At 41.1% G+C, this 12,500-nt stretch overlaps 3 protein-coding genes across 3 annotated transcripts in view; 2 read left to right on the top strand and 1 right to left on the bottom strand.

Moving 5' to 3' along the window:
* Positions 1-2,573, bottom strand: part of LOC138059595 (HORMA domain-containing protein 1-like) — a 13,795-nt gene extending 11,222 nt beyond the window's left edge. Inside the window, exons 1-6 of the mRNA XM_068905227.1 lie at positions 2,451-2,573; positions 1,606-1,651; positions 1,385-1,462; positions 1,263-1,285; positions 814-857; positions 616-679 (exon numbers count right to left, since the gene is read on the bottom strand). Of these exons, the coding sequence (XP_068761328.1) occupies positions 616-679; positions 814-857; positions 1,263-1,285; positions 1,385-1,462; positions 1,606-1,644 (248 nt within the window). The 5' untranslated portion in view covers positions 1,645-1,651; positions 2,451-2,573. The remainder of the gene's footprint in view (positions 1-615; positions 680-813; positions 858-1,262; positions 1,286-1,384; positions 1,463-1,605; positions 1,652-2,450) is intronic.
* Positions 2,574-3,322: 749 nt separating this feature from the next.
* On the top strand, positions 3,323-4,150 carry LOC138014011 (craniofacial development protein 2-like). Its single transcript, XM_068861043.1, has one exon. It carries the CDS (start codon positions 3,323-3,325, stop codon positions 4,148-4,150), a length of 828 nt encoding a protein of 275 aa, XP_068717144.1.
* Positions 4,151-7,767: 3,617 nt separating this feature from the next.
* The window catches only part of LOC138059396 (CD151 antigen-like), a 9,957-nt gene continuing 5,224 nt past the window's right edge, over positions 7,768-12,500 (top strand). The window contains exons 1-3 of the mRNA XM_068904989.1: positions 7,768-7,973; positions 10,057-10,248; positions 11,711-11,785. Coding sequence (XP_068761090.1) covers positions 7,917-7,973; positions 10,057-10,248; positions 11,711-11,785 — 324 coding nt within the window. The 5' untranslated portion in view covers positions 7,768-7,916. The remainder of the gene's footprint in view (positions 7,974-10,056; positions 10,249-11,710; positions 11,786-12,500) is intronic.

The raw sequence follows: 12,500 nt of genomic DNA, 5'->3' as shown, positions 1-12,500 counted from the left end.
CCACTTGGAGATACAAAATTTCGTATCTCTGTGCGGCCATGTACTCTTCTCAATTATAATAAGCTCAATAATGCAGGATTTTGATTGGTTCTCACCTATGATCTATTAGAAGATAATCTTATAGCTGACATCATCATCAAAAACTTTTAATTCTTCATAATATGAAAGAAATAGATTCCATGCTGCCATGCATCTGTTTGGTAATAGATCACAGAAAGCACCAAAATGTGGCCTGAGGAACATCAGTGACACACCAGGGCCCGGATGTTCGAAAGGCGTTTAACTTAATCCAGGATTAGCGTAAACTTGGGTTTTGTGTTTTCAACGTTTTGGTGAAAGTTTCCTTTGCTTATTTTTGTTTTTCAAGATTGACTTCTTCTAATGTAATGTTTTACCGAATATCAGCCTTGATTAGCGTTAATCGGCTTTTGAACAACTGGCCCCAGGTGGAACTTTTTTGTTCTTACCACATTTTGATGCCATCTGTGATTTATTACTGAGCAAATGTACAGCAAGATGGAATCTGTTTGTTAATTTTACACTAAAACAATCTGTTTGACAAGCTTGTTGCCGCTATGGACATTCCACTACAAGAGAGATGATACAAATTCTCACCACTGTATGACTTGACATGCTCCAGGGCAAGCACTGTCATCCTTCAGGATTTTTAAATTAAGATCTATATCAAAGAAGCAAAAATAGTGAAATTGGCTGGTAGTACAAGGGGACCACGGGAGATAGTAGAGCGGTTTGAGAAAACAAAGCAAGATAATCTTCTTTTTTTGGTCTAACTAATTGTATATCGCCCCTTACCCTCTAAACATCTGTCTCCAAAAGCGTGCTCTGGGAATATGGTTCTAGAAGTAAAGTCAGAATTAAAAGATGACAGTCTCATAGTGTGTAAAGTATCAATAGGACGTTCTGGGTTGTTTCTTTAAGAGTGATGACAATGTGCGAGCCACGCGAGTCATGCGAGCCATGACTGTGAGTCATGCGAGTCAACATGCGAGTCACACAGTTATTGAAAGCTAATACTTTTAATTTAATTAAAATGGGTGCTTAGACTTAATAACTGCTTGTCAGTGCTATTTGAAATGGGTGCTTAGACTTAAATGCAAAATTCCATCGCATGGCTCGCTAGATCGCTAGCTCGCAGATTGTCCAACCCCTTTCTTTGACAATGGCCAATGTTTACCATCCGGCGTGTGTCCCAAAATCCACGATTACAACTACTTCCTGGAACGAAAAAAAAGTACTCTCACCTGAGATAAGTAATACTGGAGACCTAAAAACAATAGAGCCGAAGTCAAATTACAGAAAAAATAAATCAAGTAGTAGCTACCGCGGATGGAGCCCTGAAGTTGGTAAAAGTTTTACTACTTACAGCAACTGCCAGGAGCTTTTTCACAAACAAGGCTGACTGTTGCTCTGTAACTTGTTGAGAGGGGAAAATACTTGACCACTGCAAATAAACGAGAGATCACGCCATCTACATTGCCTTGCTACGATCAGTCCGTCCACCATCTTGGAATCAGTGGGTTTCAGTCTCTCCCGGTAACAGATTTTACAAAAATAGACTTCAACGAAAACATTTTTAACACTAACTGTTTTCTCCTGCTCCCGTATCGCCTGAGCTGTTGCCATTCCTTAGCTGTGGAATAAAAAATTGATGCAAACGGTAATTTAAATAAACAATGTCAGTTGGCCATACTCAACTATATGCAGTAATTTTTTTAGGTGAACTATATATGCTGATGAATTCTGCTTTTATACACAATTTTGAATACTTCAAATGAAGCGGGCACTCAGTCCATTATAGATAACTTGTCACAAAGTCATCCTGATTTGAGACACTTTGTGACAAGTTATCTATAATGGACTGAGTTTCCAGTTTCCAGTTTCCAGTTTCCAGTTTAGGAAAACACTTAAGTCATCCTGATTTGAGACACTTAAGTGTTTTCCTAAACTGGAAACTCGAGCGAGCCTTGCATGTCATCAACGTTGTGATCGAGTTTAACCTAAAAAAACCATCAAAGGTTTCTTGGTGACAAGCTGAGCTGAAGAATTTACAAAAGTATCCACGACTTGCCAAATTCTGCTGCTTCAGGAGACAAATTTTTCGTTTTTTCAGTGAAAATAGGGAAATGTAAAACAAAATATAAGTTATATGCCCTTTTCAACCACCGAAAAGTCCAAATCGATGAGATTTGAAAAGATCGTGTGCCTTGCTTAAGACTGAAATGGGATTTTTTTTGCAGTCGCCTCTCGAAAGAAGAAAGCCAGTGTTTTGGCGGCTTCCGGAAAACTTTGGCGCAAATTACAGGCATGCATGGCATGTGCGCTTTTCTATGGTAGTCTTGAAAATTTTTTGGTCTAATTTATGTGCCAGAATACCCAAAGTCTCTAAAAAAAAGCCACACCGGAACATATTAAGGTGCTCAGCATTTTACCTCGAATTTTCCCAGCCGTTCTGCCTCACAAGTCTCCGCCGTGAACCTTACTCAAACGTTTGAGTATAAAGCACTCGGGGAAATCGTCCTCCTTCTTGAATTAGTGAAAGGCTCGCGAAGTTATTGCAAAACACGAATAATCTCCCCGTCAATCGAGCGAATAATGCACAAAATTCTGCGACTATGCACTTTGCTCCAGTGGCGGGAAAATTTTGTGCAGCCGCGTGACGAGAGGGAACGAGCGCTTTTGGCGGGAAGGCTGACAACGTGTGCTTCCTTGCCTCTTCCTATAGAAAAGTCCCATTAATGCCCTTTTTCAATCTGCAATTTTTTCGCAATTTTGTTGCGATAAAAGTTCTCACGTTGCGAAACAAGTTGCCTGAGAAGTGTTACACTGGGAAAAATTTCTTGCAACTTGCGATCGTACGACGTCTCGTTTTAGAAGGTTAAATAAACACTTTCATTAGGTGGTGCCGCAAACCGCGTTGCGACACAAGTTGCTAAGGAGAACGAAGACTCTGGAAACGAGATTGCACAACTTGCAGGACAGATGTTACACTGCGCAAAGTCACAATCCCAAAAATCCTGTGGCGATGGGCAAGCAACGAAGCTGCAGGTGTTGATGCACTGGGAGCTGTAGCCGGGGACCTGCACACGGGCGGCTCAAGCCATATTGTCGCTATCTTGCTGACACAAAGCAGCAGTGGATTTCGGCAGCCACCTGAGCGATTGAGCAGCCCTTTTTAGGAGTGCACTGCTCACCTCCATAGCATGAGGAAGGGGGCTAGAAAAGGTGCCCTGAACATTACCTGCTTCAACTCTGCCTGGCAGGTTAGCCGCGATCGGCGGGCATCCCACCGTCTTTGCTATCGATGACAGAGAATAGAACACCAAAACACATGCAACTTACAATTGGCTCCTGGAACGTAAGAACACTCATGGACAATACCAATACAGACAGGCCTGAGAGAAGAACAGCACTTGTGGCCAGAGAATTTAGCAGATATAACATCGACATGACAGCACTTTCTGAGACAAGACGAGCAGGAGAAGGCCAGCTCACTGAACCAACTGGTGGGTACTCATTCTTCTGCAGTGGTCGCAATGAAGAAGATCTTCGCGTGGCAGGTGTGGGTTTTGCCATCAAGAAACGCTTGGGAATAAATGAACGCCTCATTACTTTACAAGTCCCGCTCAAATATGGCCGTTCCCATACACTTGTAAGCGTCTATGCTCCAACCATGACCAACTCAAATGATATCAAAGATAAATTCTATGAAGACCTAGATGCCACCATATCCAGTGTTCCTAAACCCAACAAGCTCCTCGTCCTTGGAGACTTCAATGCCCGAGTGGGTCACGATCATACCACCTGCCTGAACATCATTGGCCATCATAGCATAGGCAGTTGCAACTCCAATAGCTTATTACTGCTCAAGACCTGTGCAATACACAAACTACTCAACACCAACAGAGTCTATCGCTTGCCTCTGCGTAACAAAACAACTTGGATGCACCCCTGCTCCAAGCATTGGCATCTCATGGATTACATCGTCACAAGACAGTGCGATAGACAGGACATTAGAGTTACCAAATCCAAGTGTGGTGCAGAATGTTGGACAGATCACAGACTCATCGTGTCCAAACTCAACATGTCTATGAAACCCAAAAGGCGCGCACAGGGTACTATAAGAAGTTGAATGTTTCCAAGCTCAAGTCCCATGAAGCTGCAGCATTATTAGCTGAGAAGCTTGGAGCAAAGAATGTTGACTTTTCTCCTCACACGATCCAAAGACGGACTGGGAGGCATTTGCAGAATGCCTCTACGAAACATCTTATGAAACCCTCGGCCCGAAAAGCAGCAAACACCAAGACTGGTTTGATGAGAATGATGCGGAAATAAAGACACTCCTAGAGAAAAAGCAGCATATCTACAAAGCCTTCTTGGGCGGTCCATCATCAATCTGCAAGAAAACAGCCTTTGCAAACATCCTTAGTACCATACAAAAGAAGCTTCGAAAGATGCAAAACCACTCGCTTGCCATGAAAGCTGAAAGCTGCGCACGCACAATAGGTAGAAACCACACGGGGTTAGTGGCCATCATCGCAAGCGATGGACGAATATCACACTGCGCAAAGCTTTAAAATTCATTGCTACGTTGTGTGAAGCGTTGCCGCAAAGTAGAACTCAATTCGACTTTCTGCAGCGGTTTCTGCAACTTGTCTCGCGACATTTTTGGCCGTTGAAAGGTATGTTACATTGGGTAATGTTTCGTGCAACTTGTCTCGCCATAGCGTTACGAAAAAAGTTGCTCGAGCGCAGTGCCTTTACGGTAGGCGACAGATCAAGGCGATCACGGTAGGCTCGATTGACCAGCCGTTTTGTACGTCCACGTTCCTCCGCGCACAACTCGGCTGGATCACTGGTCCAGCCAATTGTTTTTTCCACCAACCCGAAAGTCTCCTACCTGCCAAGTACAAAATACAAAATAAAATTGCGATGGGTGCTACGTCACGGGTAAAAGACGCGGACCAGTGATCCACTCCCAAAACGGCTGGAAATCAAGCCTACCCTTACGGAAGCTCGACGGGTTTTTCCAAATGCAGGAGCTTATTACCTGGAGCCTCGACTCCATCTTCCATATTAACCCTCTGAGTCAACCCTTTCCCCGTGTCTTTCTATTTTTAGAAGCACTTCGCAGAAGCGTTTCATGGCTGTTTTCACAACAGCCAATCATAAGAGACCTATGGTCAGTCATTTATTACGTTACGTCACTGAGGTTTCCTGGGGTCTAGTTGGTCATGTGACATGAGTATGTTAAGTCGACGCCATGTGCTCGGTTTTGAGTTGCTGTTGATAAGGCTTTTGGACGGTAATGTACCACCGTCACATATGTCTGTGAACCATTTTACGGACGGTGCCTATTCATTCAAAGATATTATTGCGCCGGCTTATGATGATGCAGGAAATGTAGATCATGGGGTAACCATGCATTTTTCAAAGATAATTCATGAATGATACTTGTAAACAGCTTTAAAATACAAAGCAATGTATGGCGTTCCTTGTCAAATTGAAGCTTAATTATCTCTCAAAAATGCAGGGTTACACCCAATTGTCTTTTTGAATACCAAGAGTACTTACTAAGATCTACTGTACTTTCCCCGGATAGTTTTAAACCGCGCAAAAAAATATCCCTGTATTAGTAAGCATCACCGATAGGAAACCCGTGAATCTCGAGATGCGCAGAACGTATGCGCAATAACAATAGTAAGCACCGTCTTTAAGTATGTTCTCAGTCGCATACGTCAAAATATAGTAGTTCTAAAAATAGAAAGATCCGGGAAAGGGTTGACTCAAGCGTAAAATACAGATGGAAGCTCCCAATAATGGGCTCCTGCCAAACGTGAGAATGGGTTTTCAATGGAAACAAATTACGGCACCGTTGAACCTTTCAGTAAAAAGGTCTATTTACAAGCCTAGTGGCCCATTATAGCCGGAGCTTATCCCGGCTTATGTATCATGAAGCAACTAGGATTATTTCTACTCCCCCCTGGATGAGATGCTAGTCCAACGCAGGGTTACCCCCAGCATTAGATCTGCCGGTACCCATCTATACATCTATCTGGATGGAGAGAGGTACCGTGAGAGTAATAAAGTGTCTTGCCCAAGAACACAACACAATGTACCCTGCCAGAGCCCCGAACCCGGATCACTCGATCCGGAGTCGAGCGCACTAACCATGAGGCCACCGCGCCTCCCGAGCCTTTTTCAGTAGGCAAACGTTTTTATGTTTGAGTAATACTATTGCCAGGTAATGTTATAAGGGTGTCTGTAAGGTACCCAACTGTTGCCATGTAAACGGTACAGCACTGCTAAAAGAAGTAACAGACCCTCTAAAATTCAGTTTTTGGAAAATACCTTGTAAAATATTCGGTGACAGTTTTTTTAATTTCGAAAACCCCATTATATTCTCTTCCTTTACTCGGAGTGTGAGAAAAATTTATCTAAGTTATGAAAACGCCCAAACGGAATGTTGAAAACCCTTTCGAGTTCCCTTTAAAAAGCACTTCAAGACATGAAACTCTTATTGTTTTTTTCTTTCTTTTTTGGTTGAACGTTTCACAACTAGCGTTTCCACTTCGAGAAGTAATCGGCAAAGAGTACAAATTGCCAGATAGTCGATAGCGTTAAATTAAACCCAGGTTAAGGCCTTCGCTCACCAGGATAGAAGAGGTGCTTCATTGATCTGGAACTCGCCTTGAAAAAGGAAATACATGACTAACAGCGAATAACAGCCTTGTATTCCTGCCACGGCCTTTTCACAGACCGATTTATTTTTAGATTGAATTTCCCGCGAATGAGATTCCCTAAGGTGCACGATTTTGTCTCATCACCCTCATCCTGCAGAAGCCATTTTTAGGGAGATCTAACCAGCAAATAATTAGCTATAATTTGTAGGTTTAAAACAAAATAATACTGCAAGGCTGGTTGTACGCCTGTGAGGATAGTTTCTGTCTCTGGTTCGTTTGAAGGATGTAAACTCTGGTTATTTTGCCGTTGGAATATATAACAAAAACACGGACACTTTTTAACTAAGGAAGTAATATTCTGTTCCGAACTTTTGCACTTCTGCAAAGGGTTTTCAATTTTAACACCTGTCGCTTTTCTTTTCTACAAGGCCGTTTACACGACAGAAAAATTTGGGTCCGGACCCGTCAAAAAAGCGGTACGGACCCATAACTTTTGTAAAGAAACAGTGGAGTTTCCACAGGGCCATAGGCGCCTATGCCCCTGCAGAAACTCCGGTGTTCCTTTACAAAAGTTATGAGTCCGTACGCCTAATTGACGGGTCCGGACCCAAATTTTTCTGTCGTGTAAACGGCCTTTACGAATACTGACAAACAGATCAGTACCTGATTTATGTGTTTCTAAAATTATACTACGAATATATACCGTAATACTCGAGAGAGAGGAGTTTTCTTGCATGCAAAATTGCTTTATCTAGCTTGCTATCAAGAACCATTTTTGCCTTGTCCTAAGTGATATTCATTTCCGCTTGCCATTGTTCCATGGTAATTTTATTGCGTGGCCTACTCCGTAAATGTCAAGTTCTGACAGATGAAACAGCTCATGTAATCTAAACTGCAAGAAAACATCATGCAGATAAAGTAAATTTATTGTTTCTGTGATAGCGACCTGCTGATAATAACAATACAGCGCTGTAGCAGTTCAAGAAGCTCCTTGATTTCAATTGGCTCCTTTTCAATGAACCATAACGAAATATCAACAACAACCTGTCGTTGAATGCGTTACACACCTTCCAAAAGCATGCATATTCATATTTTCATCTCTCAGTGGTTCGTCTCGAGGAAATTACAACGTTCCGGTTCGTTCGGCTTCGTGTGGTGCTCTATTTTCTTCATTGCAGCATCCCTTTGAGCGAGAAAAGCCATTCTGTTACAGTTATGTGTGGGATTAAGTGCATAAAGACGTTACTTTTTGCCTTCAATTTCATCTTCTGGGTATGTCCTTGAATTATGTTAGCAATGAGAATGTTTCTCTTGTACTATGCAGTCCAAAGTTTTATTTGATATCCCTGAAATGAATTCAATTTTTCCCCAACTATTTACAGTCTTTCATATTTTACATTCTACGCGACGGAAAAGCTTTGCTAATAACATCTTTCAATTCTATTTTTCGTATTTACTGTGACCTATATATTGAAATAGTTCAGTGAGCCATTTTAAGTTATTCAGCCAAAAATGCCGAAAAATGTTATGAACTTTACTTCATTCGATTGACCTTTTTCTGGCGAACTCGTCAAGCTTGGAAATTGCGAAAACCTTTAAATACTTTAGTAGCCTAGTTCTTTTATTGATTTTTCAGGTCGACAGTTTTCTTCTCCGAGCTGGGTTGCTGCGTATATTTACTGATAACAGCTCAAAAATAAAGATTTCCATTTTAGCTCGTACGTCGCGAAAGATTGCTCTTTTCTTAGAAAGAAAAAAAGCAATAAAACTAAAATGTTATGTTCGTTTAATATGAAAGCAATAAAAATTGACAGTAGCGACTATGATATTTGATATTGTAATCGTTTCTCGGACACCTTTCTCAGATCAATTTGACGACAAAATACGTCCTTTAATTTATACTCAATATATTTAAATGTAGATTGATCGTCATACTAAATTTCATCGAACGTCAATTGCGCCTTTTTGTTTACAAATAGGCCTTGTTAGTCTATTGGATTAAAATAGCTCTAATTATCACGTTCCTCTATTATGACATCAGATTTATCGAAGGAATTACAGCTGTATTGCATTTGTAAATAGCGTGCGCCAGGGTCAACCGGGCATGCACCATCTATCATCACAAAATGAAAATGTGACTTAAATTAATGGTTCCAATTCAGTGCACTCACGTCATTCTATGGATCTTCAGGGAAATGATCAATATTATTTAGTGCGTGCTTAAAGACTTTTCACTTTAAAACGTGAAAGCAGCCGATTCCAGAGGAAAGTTTTTTTTCGGTTTTACAAGGCACTGTACGACTTCAAATCTTCTCCACTTATTTCCATCCTGCGTCTCCTCACTCAATTTGCGGTGCACTCATATGTTTAAACGAGTCCACAATGCATTCTATCACTGATATTAGCCAACTCTTACTCAAGCTTGCTTCAAACCTTTTTTTCGCCAAAGAAGACCGAAATGTAAAAGAGATCGTTGCTAGAAAGGAGGGCGCTGGTACCGCATCTTGTGATGGGGCAAAGATCACTCACTAAGGTTAACTGTTATTTTCGCCCAATGGGTTACTTTTATCCATCCGCGATTCCCAAAATAAAAGGAGAAATTCCCTATATAAATTGCAATTATGTAAGGTACCCCTGCCTGATTACAAAAACGCAGCCCTCGCGCCACCTGAGTTTCATAAGTAGAAACCTAGGAAGTTGCGACACAAGCCTGGAAATAATCCATGCTTTGAATGGGGCTCGAGATTGCGCTGCAGTGTTCTACAAACTGAGCGATCAAGCCAACTGAGAGCTGGTAGCTTGTGAATTCGAGTTATATCTCAGTTTCTTCGCAACTGTTTAATTGCTTCTCAACTGTACATGTGATGATGATCTTCAACCTCGTGTATTAATATGACCAGAAGGCGGGCGATTGCACGGCGCTTGCGCGAGCCACTTCGAACGATTGAATCAATCTCGACCCCAGAGCTCTTCTTGGGTCGATCTGAGGCTCTGGTGACGAGAATGCGATCGAATGTGATAGTTCGAGCAGCGAACTAAAGGAATTTTTTATTCTTTAAAGAATATTTCATATTTTCCATATTATTCATTCATTCGCTTTTTACGGGATATAATGCGAACTCACAAGTGACCAGCTCCCAGTGTGCTTGATAGACCTTGATAGCATGGAGTCGATGATAACGAAGTATTTGTCTATTTTCCTATAATCGAAGACGTACCAGTATAAAAGGCAAGCAGGATTTTAAACAACATCAAACAGTGATAAAATAGTGCTCTTTTGCGGTTTATTTTGAACCAAATGATGACGCATATGTAAAACGAAAACATTTATTATTCTGAATTTTCTTTGCGCTAGCTCGCCGGCGCAGCAATCTTAGGGGTAGGAATATGGACCGAGATAGACCCCGGACAGTTCTACGCGTTTTTAGGAAACACTGGATATTCCCTTCCGGCCAAACTGTTGATTGCAGCAGGTGGATTTGTCATGATTGTTGGCTTCCTGGGCTGTTGCGGGGCAATAAAAGAAAGTCGACTCTTACTTGGCCTGGTATGTACTACATGATCAAAAAGAAAAGGATCAATCACTACTGGTTTGCCAAGCGCCCAAGGCCCAATTTCGATATTACAGGGTCCACTCTTTCTGACAAAGGAGCAAACAAGGGTGGACTTTAGGAGGGAGATAAGAACAGATTCATGCAACAGTTTTGAAGCCTGGATTTCATGCATGCAAGCACATGCGCAAACACAACGCAAGAACAAGAAAATTTATTACGTCTGGTCGTGTCTGGCCAATTACAGAACGCGTTCCAGATTCCCCGGGTCTCAGCATTCCCGCGGGCTGATGTTTAGGTTGACGTTCGTTTTCACATAACATAAGCTTGTGCTTGCGCTTGTGGTTGCATTGCTATTGAATACCAATAACAATGGCCACGGTAACGACATTGCCACAAAACAAGAATACTATTGATTTAAAGATGAAGAATAATCATACTGCTCTTGCGGCACGAATTTTAGCACATCTTTGTGCGGTACTCTTCATAACCACGACGGCCATAAAATCACCAAATTTGAGGTTTTGACGGCTTCATTTCAGAGTAAAAATAGATAATGAAAGATTTACATTTGTACTAGCTCGTGTTGTCGTCAAAACGTCAAATTTGGTGATTTCACGTTGTTGTTGTGAAGAGTGCCGCAAAGATATGTGCTAAAATGCGACGGTGCCGCACGTCGGTTTAGCACAATTATTTTTACTCATTCAACTAATGATATTGTTTTGTGGCGTTCTCGTTAACAACTGCGTCGTAGAATATTGTCCCCAGAGCCCCATTGCTTTTTTGAATAATGGAACAGCTGACCAAAATGATCGAAGCCCCTGGGACTCCTGTTTTCCGCTGTCCTCAAGAACCAATACGATTTGATATTTATTAATTTGTTTTGATTTCATTTGCGCTCGACCCACAAGCTATTCAGCTTTAAACATTATCGTGTGAAAATTAAGTTTTATTATTATTATTATTGTTATTATTATTATTATTATTATTATTATTATTATTAATAAAGTTGACAGTTACTTGTGAAAACACATTGTTCGTGCATACATTGTTCATTCGACTAACCCCGAACAATTTATTTTCACAAGTAACTGTCAACTTTATTAGGGCCGTTTATACGAGAGACAATAAGTCGCGGCTTACTCTGGCCGCGGCGTACGTAATACGCGAAAGGAACTATTTATACGAGCATAAACTTCCAGGCCAGGATAAGCCGCGGCTTGAGAAAGCTGTGAACGTAGATTTTGAACCATTTATACGCGGTGTTCGCGTCTTATGTAAGCCGCGGCCAGAGTAAGCCGCGGCTTATTTTCTCTCGTATAAACGGCCCTATTGTCAATTTTCACTCGTGAATTTGTGCGATCTGGAATCCTTATGCGATGTAAGGCGAGATTGCTGTCATAATTTGTTAACTGAGTCTTATAGAGCTCACTTTCAACTCTGCCATTTCAATTTCAGTTTTTTGCTTGTTTATTCCTGATCTTTGCTGCTGAGGCTATTGCTGGTATCCTTGGTTTTCTTTATCGTGACAAGGTAGGTATTATTTTATTACGTTTTATGCAATTTCAAAACGTTAATATAATAATAATAAAAATAATAATAATAACAATAACAATAATAATAATCCAGCAGTTATGAGGCCTGTCCTTCAACTCTCTGTTCTTTTTTTTCTGAATAATAACGGTCTTCAGTGTTAAGATCTGTAAAACAAGTGTTAGTAGGCCGGAAGCAATTTGTTTCTGCACGGAACCTAAAAGAAGTTTATCATCCCCGGTTTGAGGTCCTTCTATTGATTGGATGACAAAAAGGTGCAAAGTTTCCAGCCAATCAGAGTGCGTAGAAATCACGCAAATAAATTGATAGTTGCAAAAATGAACGCTAAATCATTTTGTTGTTGTTAGATCCCAGTCCTCTTTTTGTCATCGCCATTGATGCATTTCAGGTCATCTTGACTGAGCAGAACGTTCAGCAAAAATGCCGCAGAGGACTTAAGCAAGGAATGAGACAGTCTTGATGATTGTAAAGCATGCAGCCAATGGCAAGCGAGGAAAATCGCAAGAGAGCAAGATTTATATGAAAATCGCTACGCGATAATAATGTAATGCAATCGTAAAACTACTTACGGTAATAATGAACTCTATTTAAGCGTCAACTGTATTGAGCGCTGTGGTACTTATTGGAGACACCGCCGTATAGAAATCAAATCAAATCAAATGTTGGTTTTTGAAGAGAGAGGAAAACCGGAGTA

The sequence above is a fragment of the Montipora capricornis genome, chromosome 8, assembly GCF_036669925.1.
Source record: "Montipora capricornis isolate CH-2021 chromosome 8, ASM3666992v2, whole genome shotgun sequence".
Lineage (NCBI taxonomy): Eukaryota > Metazoa > Cnidaria > Anthozoa > Scleractinia > Acroporidae > Montipora > Montipora capricornis.
Note: the sequence above shows the minus strand (reverse complement) of the source record. Positions and strands in the feature narration are given on the sequence as shown.